Source organism: Somniosus microcephalus, chromosome 6 (genome assembly GCF_052327205.1).
Source record: "Somniosus microcephalus isolate GS21.2 chromosome 6, FLI_Smic_1.0, whole genome shotgun sequence".
NCBI lineage: Eukaryota > Metazoa > Chordata > Chondrichthyes > Squaliformes > Somniosidae > Somniosus > Somniosus microcephalus.
This window is the reverse complement of record NC_140992.1, coordinates 61,620,780-61,641,751: the sequence shown is the minus strand read 5'-3', so window position 1 is coordinate 61,641,751 and position 20,972 is coordinate 61,620,780. Positions and strand designations below refer to the sequence as shown.

The 20,972-nt window shown below is 42.3% G+C and overlaps 1 protein-coding gene across 1 annotated transcript in view; it reads left to right on the top strand.

Moving 5' to 3' along the window:
• Positions 1-4,498: 4,498 nt before the first annotated feature.
• LOC147115757 (mitofusin-1-like) overlaps positions 4,499-20,972 on the top strand; it is a 62,356-nt gene continuing 45,882 nt past the window's right edge. Inside the window, exons 1-9 of the mRNA XM_085990272.1 lie at positions 4,499-4,606; positions 8,081-8,202; positions 9,406-9,541; positions 10,479-10,641; positions 13,990-14,114; positions 15,081-15,189; positions 15,674-15,781; positions 16,067-16,220; positions 17,184-17,251. Of these exons, the coding sequence (XP_085846398.1) occupies positions 8,088-8,202; positions 9,406-9,541; positions 10,479-10,641; positions 13,990-14,114; positions 15,081-15,189; positions 15,674-15,781; positions 16,067-16,220; positions 17,184-17,251 (978 nt within the window). The 5' untranslated portion in view covers positions 4,499-4,606; positions 8,081-8,087. The remainder of the gene's footprint in view (positions 4,607-8,080; positions 8,203-9,405; positions 9,542-10,478; positions 10,642-13,989; positions 14,115-15,080; positions 15,190-15,673; positions 15,782-16,066; positions 16,221-17,183; positions 17,252-20,972) is intronic.

Here is a 20,972-nt window from a genome sequence, read left to right as displayed (position 1 = left end):
GGCAAGTGCTTCCTTTTCAATTTGTGCATAGTTTCTTTCACTCTTTGTGAGGGGTTGCGATACGAACGCGATTGGTTTCTTTTGGCCGTCATCCATACGTGGCTTATGACAGCTTCCACACCATAGCTGGAAACATCACACACTAACTTAAGCTCACACTGTCGTAGTGCACAAGTAGAGCATCGCTACAGGGACTTCTCTTACAAGCGTTGCAAGCTTCCTGTTGCGCTTTCGTCCACTTCCACTGGACATCCTTCTTGAGGAGCTTGTGCAATGGAGCTAACATGGTCACTAATCAGGTAAGAAACGTGCATAGTACTGAACCATTCCAAGGAAAGATCTTAACTCAGACACGTTCTGTGGCTTTGGAGCATTGATGAAATCATTAACCTTTTCCTTCAGTGGTTGCAAGCCATTTGCATCAACTTTCAGACCGAGGTACACAACCTTGGGCTGCACAAATGCATATTTGCTCCTTTCCAATTTGACATTGTGGGCATTCAACCTTTGAAGCACTATATCTAACAGTTCTAGATTTTCTTCCTCGCTACTTGTTGCGATCAGCATATCGTCCTGATTGCATAAGCAATTTGGAACTCTTTGCAAAACCTTATCCATCGTAGCCTGGAAGATTTTGGAGGAGGACTTTACACCACACGGTACCAAGGGTACAGTCCCTTGTGTGTTGATGGTGAGATACTGTTGACTCTGTCAACATTCAGTTGCGCGTAAACGTGCGACTAGTCAAGCTTGCAGAAAACCTTTGACCCAGAGAGTGCTGCATACAAATCTTGCGATGTAGGTAACGGGTACTGCTCATTGTCAGCCGCTTGGTTGATAGTAACTTTGTAGTCACTGCACAAGCGTACTGTTTTGTCTGACTTGGATACTACCACAATCGGGGTAGTCCATTCACTTCTGTCAGTTTTTACTAGCACTCCGTTCTCTCTGAGCTTCACTAGCTCTTCCTCCACCTGACTTTTCAACAGATAGGGAACCGGCCTTGCCTTACAATAGACAGGCTTCGCGTTGAACTTGATGCGGGTATGCGCGTCATACCCAGTGATGCCCTCATAACTGTCTGTGCATATGCTTTAGTACTTGTTCAGCATTGTGTCGAGTCGCTTCTTTGAAGCATCTACACTGAAGACGTTTTTCCAGTCTAGTTTTAACTTTCTCAACTAGTCTTTGCCCATGAGTTGGCCTACAATAATAGGCAGCTTTACTGACTGACCATTATGTTGAACTGTACATTTAATTTGTCCACATGGCTCTAGGATTTCTCCGGAGTAGGTTTTAAACTCTACGATACTCTTTCTAACTAGTACTTGATTAAACTTACTCTCATACGTGTCCTTACTCATGATAGAGCAGTCCATTGCTGTGTCGATACACATATCAATATATTGCTCATTGATCAAAAGTTTTGTACGGAAATCTTTCTCACAACTGCTAGTGTTGCCGCTAAAGGTATAGATGCTTTGGATGCCTAGTTCTTCAACATCAGGGGTGTTCACTTCAATATTGTGAACTCCTCCCTTTTGTTGTCGCTGCTTTACATTGCCACTAAAGTGGTTCTTACTTCCTCCTTTCGATCTAGCTCTGCAAGCTGTTGAAATTTGGCCTTGCTTCTGGTAGTAAAAACACTTCACATTTCTGTATTGGCAGGACTGTGGTGAATGATTTCCATTGCAGCGATAACAATTCACTGAACTGCTCTCACCGACATGCTTTTGACTCGGTCTCACAGCTTTGGCAGTGGCTTTGTGACTGTAGACCTCCGCTGCACGAGTCACTTGAGTTGGACAGAGCGCCCTAGCATTCTTAGACACCATCTACATAGAGGGGGCAATTTTGCATGCTATGTCAAATGTTGGGTTCGGAGTGGTCAGTAACTTAAGACTGTGTGCGCTCATTCATCAGTCTACACACAAACTTATCTCGCAAAGCACGATCCAAAGATGTGCCGAAGTTACAATGCAAAAACAGGTTCTTAAGAGCTACAATGTACTCACTGATGGTTTGTTTGTTTTTAGTTTCTGATACCAAACCTATAAGCTCTCTGCTATTTCTAATGGCTTTGGGTTGAAATGGTCCTCAAGTTTCTCGACAATGTCTTCAAATGACGCAACCTTCGCTTTCCCTGGCGCGAGTAGGTTTGTCAATATTCCGTAGACATCTGGCCCGATCTCCGTTAGAAAAATTGCTTTCTTCCGTTCATGAATTACTTTATTTTGAGCTTGAATATTCTCATCTGCACCTTCGGTCTTAATAATGTTACGGGCCCTAAAAAAAAATCTCAATCCGCTCAGTGTAAGAACTGAATGGTTCGTGAGCTCGGTCATACATGCCGAGGCTTCCGATGAATCCCGTAGGCGCGGCCATGATTGTCCCGATCCCGTCGAACAGGGACTCCACACGCTACCTGTGTAACTGTGAGAATCAACACCGCTGTTGCTGTGTATACATACACGCGAAGGCGAAGCACAGATGATTCTGATAACTGTAAAACATCGCAAAAATTCAGTTTAGGTGTCATAAATTCACCTTAAACTTGTCCACTCGAAGGTTGAACACTGTGTCCTTCCATGATTCCTAAACCTGGCTTTGGGATCCCATCCTCGTAGCCAAAATGTAATATATGTGGGTAGAACAAATGAAGGACAGAGACACGAGTTGCGAGTCCATGTGCTTGCTTTATTAGGCCAGAGCGAACTGAGCATGCTCATACTAAAACATGTGACAAACCATGTGATAATACATTAGTGACCTAGAAATACAAGGTAGCAAGGTTAGTCAGCTAGAGCTATCCACCGTTATGAGGCTTATTTCAGTCAATAGCATGTACACTGTAATTCCAAGAGTAAAGTATTCAGAGTACACTCAGTTACCTTGTATTTATATAATCTATCTATAACATGTAAGATTTTTAATGTCTGTGCGCACTTCCTGTCAACGTTTTACCATTATAAATTCTTTTGTCTACATTTATAATGGAAACTGACTATGTAAATTTGTCACACTATAATTACACCTCCCACCAGTGGCAGTGCTTCAGTATCACCACTGGTGGCAGGGTCTAATTACAGTGTGACAAATTTCTACAATTAGTTTCTATTATAAATGTGGAAATAGGAATTTAGGATAGAAATATATAAAAATGGGGACTAAATTATAAGTGTGTGCCCTGGTCCAATTATCGCCAACTATTCACCTGAAGACTACACTTGACTCCCCATGTGCAATGCCACAGGAGATTGATTAGTAAACAAATATTTAGCCTATGGAAATGACATGCAGTGCAAAACATGTTAATTGCATGTTACACTTACCAATACCGATGATATAAACTCTATCATCCAATGAAAACAGGACAACTATACCACATGACTCCATGGCATTATGACATTCCTGCATGACATGAATTCATCGCTATTCAAAAATTACTCAGCTTAAAATTGCACTAAGAATGACAGACGATGACTCAGTGTGATAACAGTAACAGGGAGGAAGCAGGTAGGATGTCACTTTCAAGTCTCTCTCATCCTTTACGTACATTAGCTTTGGCGAAGTAGTTTTGATGCGTATGATGGGGCCTGTCGACCTGTTAACAGCTCTGCATTTTGGACTCGATGTCCACTTGTCTGCGCTCACTGATGGAAATCTGCACAGCTCCCAGCTTTTGCATACTCCAGGGGATTGAGTGCCACCGCATGCTTGTGGGTCAGTATTCTTGTGATAGTTTTTGGAAGATTTGGGGGGTGGGAGAGCTGGGAGCGGTGCCAAGGGTGTGGGAGAGCAGGAGGCAGTGTGGAGGGGGCAAGGGAGGAACGTACCAGCGTGGCCCGATGGGGAGGGGTGGGGTTGGGTTGGGTTGGGGGTGAAGAGCACTAGCATTAAATGGAATTGGATTGTTGGGGGGATCACAAAAGGAAAATGCCATCTTGCAAAACTATCATAAGAATTCCCACTTTGGGACGAACTATCTAAATGCAAGTTGTTTTTCTTTTGAAGTTGTCTCTTCGCTTTTTGCTAGTTTTCCAGGTTGGCATACATGGGATAAATAAGCTCCAGTCCTTTCTCACCGGAGACCCAGGTGTGGCGTGCTCTATCCAACAGAACGTAAACGATGGGAAGCCTCTTCTCTACTAACATATTTCAAACACCAAATAGTTCCAACATCTGCAGTATTTTGCTATCGTACCAAATAATTTTAAATCGACGAACACCCCCTCCGGATACGTTTCGTGCACTCTTGTTTCAGTGTGGGGACAACTCCCTCTCACGCACAATCCTAAACGCCGCGCCTGCGCACAGCCGCCAATCGAAGGGTTGTGCGCGAGCAGTCTGAACGGCGTCGCGCGGCGCGGTTGGTTGGTTGGTGACGCTGGTTGCGCGCGGCGCGGTTGGTTGGTGACGCTGGTTGCGCGCGGCGCGGTTGGGTGGTTGGTGACGCTGGTTGCGCGGTGGGTTGGTGACGCTGGTTGCGCGCGGCGCGGTTGGGTGGTTGGTGACGCTGGTTGCGCGCGGCGCGGTTGGGGACGCTGGTTGCGCGGTGAGGATGCGCGGGCGGTGACGGGGCTGGAGTCGCACCGTGTGTGCTCAGGTACGGAAAATAGGCTGCTGCTGGTCTGGGCGGGGAGGAGGGCTAGAGCTGGAAATGTGCTGTTTCACAGTTGCGCTATGTGTTCTTCAGCGGCTGACTGGCCGAGCGACTTCACTTTGTAATTCAGGCCTAAATCAGGCCTCGTAATAAAAAGTACGATAGGAAAATACTGCAGATGCTGGAAATCCGAGATAACAACAGAACATGCTGGAAAAACTCAGCAGGCCAGGCAACATCCGTGGAGAGAAATTACAGTTGACGTTTTGGGGTCGAAACCCGAAACGTCGACTCTAATTTCTCTCCACGGATGTTGCCTGGCCTGCTGAGTTTTTCCAACATTTTCTGTTGTTATCTCGTAATAAAAACAACGCGTTCGTGCAACCAAAGATTGCCAGAGGAAACCGATTATGACATTATTATAGTTTGCACTCCATGTAATATTTTTCTTAGCGCTTCATTAGCTTCACAGCTGAAGTTATTAAAAGTAAGGTGAGGAGTGATTTCAATGCTGTGGGATAGTTACGGGGGTCGGATACCCGAAATACGGCTGCAATTCTGCTGCACCTACTGATCTAAAAAAAAAGTTGTGTTTAGAGTCGGCAGTGACCGTGTACACGGGAGCCACATTGCTGCCGAGGCTCCTTTCAAATGTGAATCATTCCGAAGCTTGTTCTGGGCCCTCAGAACTTTCACTTTCTTTCGCATGTGTCAAAGTCCGTGAAAGTGAAAGAGAACTTGAGACTTTTGTTGAATATGCTCAATATACTTTCTTGTTGAATTGCAGTTTGAGGTATTGGATGTACTGATAGTCGAACTACGATTGACGGGATATATACTGCTTTCTCAACATCCAGGGGGTTCATTCTTCCCTTAATGCACTAACAGGGTCATTTTGCCACTGTGTTGCTGCAAAATGGATTTCCCAGTTTTGCTCCATGTAGACCAAAAGTGATAATCTAACATCAATAATGAAGCTCCTCAATAAATGCCTTGTGATAGCTCAGTGGTTTATATCTAAACGAGGTGCAGGTGGTATACAAAAACAAATAACTAAAGCTCATAATTATGTGTTGCTACATTTGGGTACCCCCCATTAGGATTAAGTGACGTTAATTTATTGACAATGGAAGTATTCCATTATATTACTAGTTGGTCCAAATACTTGTTACAGTCGGCTTTAAATGAGATTTTGAGAATAACTTTGTAAATTAGTAGTTTTCAAAAATATATATTTATTGTACTTATTTAAAATGTTGAGGCATGGACAATATACATGCAAGTCTATTTAGTTTAAAGTGCCTATATATTATAGTTCAGGTTGTGGGCAAGTGACATAAGTACACCACTCCCGCATTATGATGTACAAGTAGAGCTGACCTCCATGTTCATAGAATCATTCAGCCCATCATGTGCAGGCTCTTTAAAAGAGCTATCCAATTGGTCCCACTCCCCTGCTCTTTCCCTATAGCCCAGCAAATTTTTTATTTTTGAAGTATATATCCACTTCCCTTTTGAAAGTTACTACTGAATCTGCTTCCACCACCCTTTCAGGCAGTACATTCCAGATCATCATAACATGCTGTGTATATAAAAAAAAGAAAAATCTCATCACCCTCTGGTTACCGACCCTCCTGCCAGTGGAAACGGTTTCTCCTTATTTTCTCTATCGAAACCCTTTGTAATTTTGAACACCTCTACTAAATCTCCCTTAACCTTCTCTGCTCGAAGGATAACAATCCCAGCTTCTCTGGTCTCTCCACATGTCTGAAATTCCTCATCGTTGGTATCATTCTAATAAATCTCCTCTGCACCCTCTACAAGGCCTTGACATCCTTCCATTTTTGGACACAATATCTCAACTGAGGCCCAATCAGTGATGTTGACCAGCTCCTGGTTTGAAAACATCAGGAATTGGGTAGGTAGGGAACCAAGGGAGCAGGTGATTGGTGTCATTCAGGAATAAAGACTGGTGACGGTTGGGGAGAGAAGCAACAGAGTGATAAGTTTAAGAGTCTGGGATTGTCCCTGTGCTCCAGGTTGATCCTGGAACAGTTGGACAATTTGGTCATAGAGAAGGTTGCACAGTATTGCTTGAGATGGTAAAGCCAGATCTAAATGGTGGATGATCTGAATGAGCCAACAGTGCTGACACTTCAGCGTCTGCAAAATTAAAACCATCCTCTCTACTTCCATCAGTACTTACTCAAGGTACACTTTTTAACTTGACTTCATCCTTTCCAGAATTGTCTCAAAAAAAGGTGTGCAGAACCTCAGGTAACTTCCTGCTGCATCTCCATTCTGTTACCAGAATTGCTTTCTTCCACCTCCCCAACATCTCCCACCTTCTCCCCACTGCTGTCCAAACTTTAGTTCATGGTGACTGTCAACATTTGACTTCATTAATGCTCTCCTAGGTGGCCTCCAATCTGCACAGATTACAATTTGTTCCAATGCTGTGGCCTGAATTCTCTCTCAAAATGCTTCATTTCCATCACCCCCATCTTCAAATTATTCTGGCTCCCTCTGCTCCAAAATAGTCATCCTTGCTTTCAAGTCCCATCATGGTCTTATAGTGCATTACCTCAACGATCTCCATCCTTTTATCTGTTCTTCCTAACACTGGATTATTCCTTCATTTTCGCACTGCCTGTTCCTCCATTGGTTGTCTCTTTCATCCATTATGCCCCTACCGTCTAGAGTTCCCTTACCTTTGTCACTTTCCTCCCTGCTTTAAAAAAAATCCATCTCCTATCACCTAATCTTTTCCATTTTATCTTAACATAAATTGCTCTGAGACATCATTCTCTATATGGGCGTGCTATAGAAATATATATTTTGCTTCATTACTTTTGAGGATAAGTAATTTATGCAAAACATTCCATTAGGAGATTAACTTTGCGGGGGAGGGTTCACTAAAGGGTAGATTGTATATGTTCTGTGGAAGGAGTAGGCTTTTAGGCTGAATAGACTTGTTCTTGTACTTTGTGTTCCTGATTTTACTTCCGCTCACCCTGTCTTTCATTTCTCCATTCTTTGTATGTTTTTAAAATGTATTTAACCCTGTTTTTTCAATTGATATAACCTATTCTAACATCTCCATTACCTTTTTGTGTTTTTAAAAAACTTTTTTTCTGAGCCTTTGTGCTCAAATCTTGGTATTGCAACACACCTCAAAAATATTGGCCTCTGGCTGAGCATTGGCTCCTAAAACCAGTTTATTTTTTAGCCGATTGAGGCTAGAAGTCTAATGGTTGTGACCAGATCAATGGTTGATATATGTTGAAAGCATCACACCAGGATGTGCTACTATAGGGCAAATCTTATCTGTAGTAGCAGCCAAATTGCACCTGGATAAGGTGATTTGTTTGTGATGCTCCATAACCTGAAGCTAAAAATGGATTTTGTAGAATTGTTTAAATCTAGTTGTTGTTAAAATAATTTTCCTTTAGTAACTCTAATGAGCTTTGTATGCAGTTGAACCATGGCAGACACAAGTTCATCTCCACTGAAGCACTTTGTACAGGCTAAAAAGAAGATTAACACAATCTTTGATCAGCTGTTGGAATATGTTAATGAAGGGGCAAGATTTATTGAAGGTAAGACATCAATTACCAGTGTTTTAGTAGATGTTAAACAATAGTTGTCAATGCATTACAGAAAATAACAAATGTTGAACCATGTATCTTGAGCACAATAACCTACAGCTATGTTCATAACATTGTGAGTGGTCTATATGTAATTCAACAATAGACAACAATAAATAGGTTTAGTTTATATAATGTGTATTATGGGATTGCTCTGGCACAATGGTTCGAGCAGTGGCAAGTGCTGTCTGTGGACTGTTGTAGCTTTAGAAGTGCATTGGGGTTCTCGACCCCTCCACTGCCTCTGTTGTCACGCTGCTTGTTCGACATCCAGTTTCCTCCAATTAAACATTGGGATGACCAAAGCCATTGTCTTTGGCCCCTGCCACAAACTCCGTTCCCTAGCCTCCGATTCCATCCCCCTTCTTGACCATTGTCTCAGGTTGAACCAGATTGTTCCCAGCCTTGGCACCCTTTTTGGCTGAGTTGAGTTTTCGCCCCCATATCCTCTCCAATCACCAAGACCGCCTACTTCCACCTCTAATATTGCCCGTCTCTGCTTCTGCCTCAGCCCATCTGCTGCTGAAACCCTCATCTATGGTTTTGTTGCCTCCAGACTCAACTACTCCAATGAACTCCTAGCTAGCTTCCTACCTTCCATCCTCCATAAAGTTGAGCTCATCCAAAACTCAGTTGCCCGTATCCTAACTTGCACCAAGCCCCGTTTACCCATCACTTCTGTGCTCACTGACCTACATTGGCTCCTGGTCCACCAACGCCTCAAATTTAAAATGCTCATCCTTGCGTTCAAATTCTGGCATGGACCCGCTCCTCCCTACCTCTGTAACCTCCTCCAGTTCTACAACCCTGTAAGAACTCTGCGTTCCTCTAATTCTGGCCTCTTGTGCATCACCGACTTTCCTCACCCCATCATTGGTGGTCCTGTTTCCTGCCGTCTAGGCTCCTAGCTCTGGAATTCTCTCCCTAAACCTCTCTACCTCTCTCTCCTCCTTTTAAGATGCTCCTTAAAACCTACCCCTTTGACCAAGCTTTTGGTCACCTGTCCTAATGTCTTCTCCTTTGACTCGGTATTAATTTCTGTTTGATAACACTCCTGTGAAGCGCCTTAGGGCATTTTACTATAAAAGGTGATTTATAAATGCAAAGGGGTTGATGTTTTTGTTAAATCTCTCCATGATGGTTTGAATCTTTTAGAATCCTATCAGAATGAAGGGCTGGAGAAGACGACAACCCAGAAACAGTTGTCAGAGATCAAAATGTTCGCTACTAAAGTGGCTGGAATCAGCGAGGTGCTGACCCGTAGGCACATGAAAGTGGCCTTTTTTGGGAGGTGAGATGCAAGATATTCTTATACTATGGATAATCATTAACAGATTTATTGCTTGGTACAAAGAGGTGGATCAGATTTTCTGCTGAAGCAAATATGCACCTCTGACGAGCAGCAAATTATCTTTTTTAATTCAGAAATCTTGTCGAAAGTGTACAGCAGTTCCAAAATTCAGAAAAATAGGAGCACAGAGTAGATAAATCAAGAAATAATAATTAGATGACTGGTTAGGGTTTTACAAGCTTTTAGGTTTGTAAGAGGAAGAAAGGCCTTGCAGGAAATAATGAGTTTCATAGTTTTTTGGTTAAGGGAAAGAATGAGTCAGTAGGAGATACTGTGATAATCTTGATTTCAACACTCAGAGAATGGAAGGAACAGCATGTAAACACTGGAGCTCTAGAGGAACAAAAGAAACGTTATGACACATTGCAAAAGGTTTGAGGCTAGAGATGAGAAAAGGATCACCTATCAGATAGCAAGCTTGTTTCTTATATCTTGTCTAGGAGTGTAAGAGAGGTGTTCGAAGAATTTTCCCAGGTACAGGAACAGTATTGAAATATTTGTTGGACTTGGCACATGAACACTAGCATTGAAGAAATGAAAGCAACAATGTTTAATTTCCCCATTGAAGTGCCTAAAAATGCAAGTGGAAAATGGACAGCCTAAATTATTGCTTTGATGATCTTGAACCCTAGGTACTGCCAGGCAAGATACTATATCTGTGCCAGAACCTGTAGCAATAACTTTTTATTTTCTTGTAGTCTGGAGCTACTGACCCTACTTTTTGAAAATAGTTTTAAATTCTAGAGTCATTCATTCCTGTTCCTGTCTTTAACCATTCTAATACTGCTACTCTGAAATGAATAAGTTGTTGACCATTGAGGTACTGATTGTGAAAGAAACCGTTTTTTGAAGTTATTCTGCTTTGAATTTGTCACAGAACAAGTAATGGGAAGAGTACTGTGATTAATGCTATGCTATGGGACAAAGTACTGCCCAGTGGCATTGGACACACAACCAACTGCTTCCTCAGTGTTGAAGGAACAGATGGGGACAAAGCCTATTTGATGACTGAGGACTCTGAGGAAAAGAAGAATGTGAAAGTAAGGACCTGTTTGTGTAGAAATACATGGTACTGGGAATGTGTGGGTGTTGAGATCGGTAAGAATTAAGTCAAATATTGTTAAAATTGAATTTTCAAATAATGCATTTTTTTTTAGATATGCCTATTTATATAGCAGTTACCTCTTATTTCCTTATTTTGCAATTTGACATCTCTACCTATGTTTGCAGTTGGAGTATGGTTATCTCGGCGAGGCATTGGGGTCTGCCAATACCTGTGGAATTGCACCCCAAAACACATCACAGCATTTTCAGAGGGATAAAAACACTCCTCCTATATTGCCCTCAGCACTGTTTTTCTTCTCTCTCCCAATCCCATTCTTCCACCCAGTGTGGCTGCTATCTTGACCTGATATGTCAGCTGTACAGTATAACACCCACCTCGATTACCAGCCAAACTCTTTCACAGCACACTGGTTGGCTCCCCAAAATGCTCCCAGCAGCCACCTCTTCCCCCCCCCCCCAGCCCAAGAGTGCTCAGCCACAGTGATTATTCCCGAACTCCTACTTTCCTCCTGCCTCTTGCTTCAGCCCAATCCCACTCTCTCCCAGCCTGAGTCTCCAGCCTGCCATTTTCACTCTTGCCTATTTATGTTCCTGCAGGGCCTGCCCTGCCTGAAACCTATGCTCACCTCTAACCCAGTGCATATTGGTGACTGTCCTATTGCAAACCCTGGGCTTTAAAAGTGAGATAGAAATTGAGTACAGAAATGAGAGCATCATACCGAGACATTGACAAACATGCAGAAGAGTGTGAAGATGCAACAAAGGAGACTAGTACAAAGAGTCACAACAAAAATAATCAGACAAATGGAGATGATTAAATTGTGTAAGAGCCATACAGAGAGTGAAATGTGCAAAACAAAGAGGAACACAGAATTATAGTTGGAGAATCATGTGAGACAATTGCAGCAAGAGAGGACATTTTTTGTTAGATAATAAAGGCATAGGAGATCAACAACTACAACAACTTGTATTTTTATAGCACTTTTAATCATGCTTAAAAATTTCCACGGTACTTCACAGATAGGTGTAAAGGAAATGGATGCCCAGCCAGGAAGGGAGAAATTAGGAAGGGTGACTGAAACCTTGGTTAAAGAAATGGATTTTGAGAAGGTTTTTAAAGGTGAAGAGGTTTAGTTAGGGAATTCGAGAGAGTTGGACCCGGGGGCTGAAGGCCATACCACCAATCGTAGAGCAAAGGCAGGTGGTATGTACAAAAGACTAGTCAGAAGAACAGGTTGTTTGGTAGGGAATATAGAGCTGAAAGAAGCATGGAGGAACTTAAAGATAAGGATTTTAAGCTGAATACATTGGGAAACAGGCTGACGATATAGGTCAATGATGGCAAGGATGATGGATGAGTGAACTTTGTGTGGGACAGGGTACGGGTATCAGAGTTTTGGACAAGTTGGCATTTGTTAAGGATGGAAGGCCAGCAAGAGAACATTAGAATAGTTGAGTATGATGGGGACCAAGACATTTACAAGGGCTTCAATGGCAGAAAGGCTAAGATAGAGGTGGAGGTGGGCAGTACTGTGAAGTTGGAAGTAAGCAGTCTTGGCAATGGAAAGGATATGGTGTTTAAAGCTCAATTCAGGGTTGAACAGGGTACAGTACTAAGATTGCAAACAGCTTGAGACAGTGACCAGGGTGGAGGATTGAATTAGTGGTAAGGGAGTGGAGTTTATGGTGTGAGCCAAAGACTATGCCTTTGGCTGTCCCAGTTTTGAGCTGGAGTAAGACTTATTCAAGACTGCATGTTAAAGCCGTCTGACAGCACAATGGCAGTTATTGGGTTGAGCAAAGATGGTGGAGAGTTAGAGGTTGGTGTTGTCAGCACAGATGTGAAAGTTGGTCCTGAATCATGTCCCAGAGGGGCAGCATGTAGATGAGGAAGAGGCCAAGGATAGATCCTTGGGGGACTCAAGGTGATGGTGTGTGGGAGGGAGGAAAGGCCATTGCTGGAGATGCACTGGCTACATTTAGATAGGTAAGAATAGACCATGCGAGGATAGTCTCACAGAGCTATATGAAGGAAGAGGGGTATTGGAGGATGATGGCACAGTGCTTAACAGTGTGGAGAAGTTGAGGATGAATGATGTATTGCTGTTACAATCACTAAATATGTTGTTGGTGACTTGGTTTAGAGCTGTTTTGGCTTTGAGAAAAACAAAGCCAGACTGGAGTGTTTCAGGAGAGATGAGCACGAAGCTGGGAAGTGACAATGTGTCGGGACCTCTGAGGGGAACAGGAGATTGGAGATGGGGCAGTAGTTGAAGATGGAGGGGATGGAAGAGGGGTTTAAGGTGGTCATGGAAAAAAGGATCCTGTGGTTGTCCTGGCACTTAATGATGATCCTAGATGGTTTTGGCTGAGGAAAGTGAAACATGTTAATGCTTGATTGGTGAAGCGAGATCTGGCAATAAGTGGCTGGGCTAGTTGCGCACCAGTTACGTTAAAGTTTGCGCCAGTCTGACTTGAAGGAACAAAAATGGAGGTTGTACCTGTGAGAACCGGCAGGGATGGGAGTGTGCTTATTTTGCTGGTATAAAGGGCATTGAACACAAAGGTGAAGGGGCAGTGGCAGAGGTGTCATGAGTGACATGCCAGAAGTAAGGGAATTGGAAACTTAAAAGTGATGATGTAAGGGACCTGGGTGAGAAGCTTCCCATGAGCATATGGCGAGCGCAATCATATTGGAGGAGGGTATGGGACCTGGGTGTTGAGGGAAATGAAGAATTGGTCAGAGAAAGCCTTGTAGGAGATTCCGACCATGGGTGCAGAGAAGCTTCGAGACGAGGTGGCCCTGAATATGGGTAGGGGAGTTTATATGAGAAGCAAGATTGAGTGGGAACAAGAGGGCAGTGAAGTTGAAGGAAAGTTGAGATGAAGATTGAAATCACCAAGGATCAAGAGTAATTTGGTGCATAGGGTAAAGGAGGACACCTTGGGGAGAAAGTTGGCATGGAACTTTGGGAAGCCTTAAATTACAGGTAGCATCCCAGAGTGTTATATGTGTGCATGTGTCTATATTGTCTAGATTTTCCTTCCCCTTTAAAACCCTTTATGAATTTCAGTGGGATGTGAATATGTTAGCTAGTATTAATTACAAAGGAGAATGTCTTAAGTGTTCACATCTTCTTGGAGAAGTGGTTTACAGTTCATGGAAAAATTAATATGAAACAATCTGGATGTTGAAGTGTTTTTCCTCTTAATTTCTGTCTGATTGTTGTATTTTAAACAGAATTATTTTTCTTCCAGACCATTGCATTTATTGGTAATGCTATAGTACAATGTGCAGTAATATATATTTTTGTACTTTTTAGACTGTGAATCAGCTGGCACATGCTCTGCATCAGAATGAATACTTGGATGCTGGGTGTCTAGTCCGTGTCTTTTGGCCAAAATCGAAATGTGCTCTTCTTCGAGATGACTTGGTGTTAGTGGACAGGTCTGATGTAGCTCAAAATAATTTGAAATTGACGTAATTATAAATGATCAAATAGCCATATTGACTTTGGCGCAATGTTTTTCTGTTGCAACTGGATAGAAGCAAAAACACATTTCTCATTATTTGAAACATTCAAGCAGTGTTTGGCTTCTACTGTACTTTATTGTGTCCGGAGTGTTTATTTGTAAAAATTACAAAGTATTTTGTTGGAATTTCAAGATGTTGATATTAGATACTTTTTGGCCTAGAAATTCAGTGCCCTTAGCGCCGATTTTGCGGCGCTAGAGGGCCTAGCGCTGCAATTGGCGCCGGCGCCGAAATTGCCTGGGGCCCTTCCGCCACGGTAGACCGGTAGCGCTGCGCCGGCACCGATGACGTCATCGGTGTGCGCAGCGTCCCGGTTGCCATGCTGACGGGCCCCAGCGCCGAAATTCAGTTGCGGCCGCCTCGCCCGTGGCAGCCGCAACTAAGACTCTGGCAACAGAGTCTTACATGACTTTGCGCCGGCGCATTAAAGGCACCGCGGCGGCCGGCCGCTTTCCCGCCGGCCGCCTGGCCGCAGCTCCCTCCCCGGACTTCCCCCCCCCCCCCCCCCCCCCCCCCGGAACAGAAGCAAGCCCGGCACTTGTCCGAGGTGCCAGGCTCATTTTTAAAAAGATTTTCGCGGGCTGCGGCCGGGTGCAGGCAGCTCCTCCTTAAGGGAAGGAGGAGGCCTGCACTTCCCGAACCTGCCGCAGCGGGCGCCGCAGCGCCGGAATAGCGCCGATATTCAGCGCGTAGCGCCAGTTTTCAGGCGCAAACAGCTCTCAGCAGCGCCGGCAGCCGTTTGGGCGCAGAATTGGTGAATTTTGGGCCCGACCAGCGCGACTTAGCTCCGGCACTAACTTCCGGCGCTAAAGCCCTGGCTGCGCCAAAACTCAATTTCTAGGCCTTTATGTCAAGTCTAACTGGTGTTTCTTTCTATAGCCCTGGTACTGATGTCACCACAGAGCTGGATAGCTGGATTGACAAGTTCTGTCTGGATGCTGATGTCTTTGTATTGGTGGCAAATTCAGAATCAACACTTATGCAAACTGTAAGTGTGTGTTTTTTGCACTTGATGCAGTTTAAAGGTAATTTCCTATAAAAGTTGTTCCTTGCTAATTATTTCCACCTCTGTTTCCTTCCCAAGTGCCACTTACAGAGGACTTTCATGTAACTGTGACTAAAAATAATTTAGCAATTGTTGAAAATTGTAATATAGAGCAGCTGTTATATAAATAAAACTCCAGGTTAAATTGGATCCTGTACTACAAGAAGCATGGAATTTATGTACCAATCTGTTTTGGTACCCTTTTACCAACTTCATGCTGCCTCCTGCTGACAGACGCTAGTTTAAAATAATGCCTGTATTCAAACATTTGTAGATATAACTGAATGCCAGCTAATTCAGTCGCAGAACATTACACAGCTTAACATTGAATCTGTTATTTGATCTTGTTTTCAAAATGAGATTCTGAAATCTTAATGGAAATTTTGTATTCAGAATATTTCTAAATATTAAGTTATGTCACTTTCAGGAGAAACAGTTTTTTCATAAAGTTAATGAGCGACTTTCCAAGCCTAATATTTTTATCTTGAATAATCGTTGGGATGCTTCTGCTTCTGAGCCAGAATACATGGATGAAGTAAGTTACTGTTGTACTCTGTAATTATAATGAATTATTATAGAGCTGAAAAATGATTGAGTCTGAATATGACACATCACTGGCTTACATAGTCCTTCCTTTATTGAATGTTCTAATATAAAATACAGTTTCTTAAATGTCAAATTGTGTAAGCATATTACATTATCATTTTGTATATTTACTGCTGTGATCTCACACATATATGTGATAAAATTGAAAATAATAGTTGTACCTGTTCTGTTGATTTTTGCCCGAGTATAAATCCATATCACCTTTACAATTCAGGTACGTCAGCAACATACTGACCGCTGTGTTAGCTTCCTTGTGGAGGAACTTGGAGTAATGGATTATGCACAGGCTAAAAATCGGATATTTTTTGTTTCTGCCAAGGAGGCTGTAAATGCCAGAATTCACAAAGCACAAGGAATGCCAGAAGGTGGTAAGTGTTGTGGTATTCTTGATGGCAAAAGTATTGGAGAAGTCTTGCATGTAAATAAAACTTGGATATTATTTTGCTGCTCTATCTGCCATTCCTCTCTCTTTGTCTTAAAGGCAAGATTCTGGGATTTTTTTTTATTTTTTTAACTTATATGACATAGGATTTCAAACTGGGGCTCCAGGACCAATGTTCCCTGTAAGCTGTGCTTTGTTCTGCGTGGCCTGCTTTTATTGCATGGTCCCTTTAAATTTCTGCGCATGAGCGGCATTTACAATGTAAAAGCCGGTCACCAGCCTGCATAGCTGCGCGCGCACCTTAGAAGGAACATTGCCCAGGACCCAAGTTTTACACGATGGCATCCCAGAGGTTATCAGACTTCTATAGTTGTCTCATCAGATTTTTTTGTATTTTTATATATTGGTTGGCTTACTGACATATTTCTATTACTATGTACTACTAAAAATGTTTTCTGCAGTAATGGTGCTTCCTTTGAGTTGCCTTTTGGAAGTTAGGATAGGTGTCTACAGGAAAGTGCCAGTATTTGCAGTAGGCTCCTTGGTATGTGTCATGGGGTAGCCTGTACAGAAAAATGTATAAACCTCTGCTTTATGGTTAACAAACCTACTAACATCTATTTGTATAGATATCTATAATCACAAAGTATGCCTTTCCTGATTCTGAAGTGACTTGGAATGTTTTTCTATGCTAAAGATGCTAAATAAATGCATGGTGTTGTAGTATATTAGGATTGCATTAATTGATAGCATATCTGGAATTCTCGATCTCTTTTCAGGAAGTGCCCTTGCCTGACCAGTCAGTGTTTCTAGATCATTCTTATTTTAACTGCCTGATTATAATACAAATCAGCTCCTTGGATAATTATATTTTTTTGATCCTTTCTTATACATTTATGATGAAGTATTTAAAAACTACTTCATGTTGTTTTTGCATTTTGATTTACAGGTGGTGCACTAGCAGATGGATTCCAGGCTAGGCTTTTTGAATTTCAGAATTTTGAGCGACAATTTGAGGTACATGGCAGACAGCCATCTTTTATTATTGCCTCATACGGTTAATACTTTTCATGTTGCAGCACTTTCTGGTCTGTTCCTAAAGTAAAGTAGAGGAATTTGTAGTACAACAAAAAAAAATCTCCATAGATTAGTATAGAATTATCATTTGAAGGTATGAATGCAGAAGATTTTCTGCATGTTTATATTGAAACCTCTTGTACTATAAATACATATTTATTGATTTAATAACAGTTCAGACCTTTAGTAAAATGAAAACTGTAAATTGAGATTTTACTAAGTTGAGATTAATCAAATTTTAGACTTTTCAATAGGTATTAATGAAAATGACAAAAACTGATTGTGACATTCTAAATATAGTTTGAGTTTCAATAAAGGTAACAGCAATTGAAAGGTTCCTGTACTTGTGGCTCTTGCTCTCTGAACACAGGGCTGTAGACTTCTGTAATGCTTTTGCTGCCAGCAGTGTGTGTTCTTACATATTACAATTGCAAGTTTGCATGGGAACATGAATAGACCATTTGGCTTTTACAGAACTCACTGGATTTTCTTTCCAATAACTTCAGTAGAAAGAAAATGAGGAGAGTTCTGTTACCTGTGTGCTGCCCACCCCGGCAGGTTTTTCCTTTCTGCGCTCATCCAAGGTGATACTTGACGCCCAGGCACTAAAGACACAAATCTACCTCCTACCCCTTGTGATGAAATGAAGCATTCCATTAGCCTTTTGGTTACTTTTCGCACCTGTGAGCTAGATTTTAACCAATCCCTTTGTTCATCTAGCCTCGTTGTGCTTTCCCATTTAGACTGTATTCCCATATGCTATTCTTGTGTCCAAAATGTATTACCTTGCACTTTGTTTTGTTAAACCGCATCTGTATTGTTCTGCCCACTCACTTTTTATTTATGTACTTTTGCAATTTTCTACTATCTTCACAATTCACTGTACCTCTTGACTTAGTATCATCTGCAAACTTGGATTTATTTTAAAGAAAGCATGCAAAGCTGACACTCCAGCTGTGGTCCCTGGAGGGACAGTATTTGTCTTCCAGTTCAAGAATGTCACTCATGCCAATGCTCTGCTTCCTACCTCTCAACCGGTTTTCTATCCACACACCTGAATTTTAGGTAGTAATCTCTTGTGTGGAACCTTATCAAATACTTTCTGAAAATCTGTATATGACGCATCCATTGATTACCCTCTCTACTGAATCAGTGACCATCAATATGACTTACCTTTCATAAAGCTATACTGACTCTTCATAATCAGTTTATACTTTCCAAGTGCTCATTTATTATGCCCCTGATTATGGATTTTAGCAGTTGTCTCATTACTAATCAACTCGCTGACCTGTGGCTACTTGGCTTGTTTCTTTCTCATTTTTGTCAACTAATGATGGTGGTGCCGTTGAAGGTCAGGGAAAGTGGTTGTGCCTTTTTTTGTTGGAGATGATCATTGCCTGATACGTATGTGACACAATTGTTAGCCCAAGCCTGGATGTTTTCCAGGTTCTGCTATAGGCTGGCAAGAATTGCTTCATTATTGGTGGAACTGTGGATGGAGCTGAACACAGTCGAATTTCTCAGTGAACAGCCCCACTCCTGACCTTATGATGGAGGGAAGCTCATTGATGAAGCAGCTGAAGATGGTTGGACCAAGGGCACTTTGCTGAAGAACTCCTGCAGTGATTATCTTATCAAGGTGTTTAAAATGATAAACGGATTTGATATGGTATATAAAGAAAGAGAAATGATTTTCCCTGGCGGGGGAAACCAGGAAACCAAAACAAGGGAGCATATTCTTCAAAATAGAGCCAGGCCATTCGGGAGGGAAATCAGGAAGCACTTCTTCACACAAGGTAGTAGAAATATAGAACTCTTTCTTCCCCCCCCCCCGCAAAAAAAAGGCTGTGGCTGCTGGGCCAATTGAAACATTCAAAATTAAGAGCGATAGATTTATATTGGGTAAGGGTATCAAAGGATATGGAGCAACAGCTGGTAAATGGGATTGAGGTACAGATCAGCCATGATCTAATTGAATGGTGAAAACGGATCGAGGGGCTGACTGGCCTACTCCTGTTCCTACTGACCTCCAACAACCATAGCTATCACAGCCTGTGTGTCAGAGATGGCTCCAGTTATTGGAGGGCTTGTTAAATGTGCAAAGCAGAGTCATATGCTGGTTGTAGGACACCAATTGCTATTTACGGTACAACCCATTCGCATCAGGTGTTGAGCTCCTTAACCAACATTTCTTAAAGGGACCGTTGGAGGCTGTTCACAAAACAGCCCAGGAAATTTTTATTTTTGTGGGACCAGGAACAGCAAAATAGGAGACACATGCTCCTCTGCCACCCTATTTGCTCCTTCTCACCCATGTGTTGTGACTTAACATGGTACTGCCTACTTAAGTTCACTATTTACATCCTTTGGTCTGTGTGTAAACTGTGGTGCTTATGACTGTTGCTGAAAGTAATGCAGTGCTCGCTTGTTCAGGCCACTGGCAGACTGCTGTTCCAGGTCTACAAAAACAGAAGTTACAGTGCTGGCTCCAAAAGACACCACCTCACAGTTCTTGCATTGCTATATTTCTGTATGTGATATTTGTGGTTGAATGTATGCCAGCGACTGATTGAGGGGGAACAAACGTGACAAGGAGAGGAAGATATGAACCCTGAGCTTTATGGGTGGGGGTGGGTCATGGTTCTGGTTTCACCCTCCCCTGCTCCCTCATTGTTCTCTTAGCCAGTTATATCTAGGGTGGCTTTCTCAATCTGTTGGTTTGCATTTTGAGCACCCTTCTCCAATTTAGGCCTGGTTCCATTTATTATATGCCATCTTGTCCTGCAAGCAATGAAGTAGTCTTGAGGTATTGTAAGTTTAAGTGCGTGCAGTGATTAACATATACCCAACCTGCAACCTATCCTGTATGCCAGTAAATGAATCTGAATTATGCAGTTGGATTGTATTGGAAAGATTTGCAGTGTGAAGCACCTTCAAGTGTTCAGAGTGACAACAGTTTCAGATCTTAATTGAAGCTTGTATTTGTGCTTTGCTGCAGTTTGACCATGCATGGTTAGAATTCAAAAAGTTGTAAGATTGATGAGCACTTTGGATGAGCAGCAGGAAATGAGCAACAGGTTATGAGAGCGCACTTTACCGAATGCATACTTGGAATTGGAAGCCTAACTGCTTTAGTTAGGCAGCTGTCTTCAAGTTTTCCATTTGTGTATTTGGATCCAGATCCTCTGGGTGGTGCAGACAGCAATGACCCTGTCAGTTATTTTCTGCCAGGCTCACTGCACCAATCATTGCTATGGCGGATGCTCTTAAGTGTCAGAGGGCAGCTATCACTCCCTCGCTTCTTGCAACAGTAGTTTCAGCATAATATAATTAAATCTAGTGGTATGCAGGTGAGAAACCTTATTTTACAGAAATTTTCAAATGCAAGCACCTCTCTTCTATTTCAGGTGAGAATGCTGCAGTTTAAATGGCTGCTGGGCCATTTAAATTCTCCTCAGCTGTTGAACTTGTGAAATTGCTCTGTTAGGCAGCAGGTACATAAATACAATGTCTGCAAATTCCAAATATCAGGAGTAAACCGCCATGCAGGATTAGTTACTTGCAATGCACCATTTACCCCTGATTTGCCCAGGAAAAGGAATTTACCTCAAAAACACAAGGCATTCACAATTAATATTGTGCATACATGTTTGCAATAATA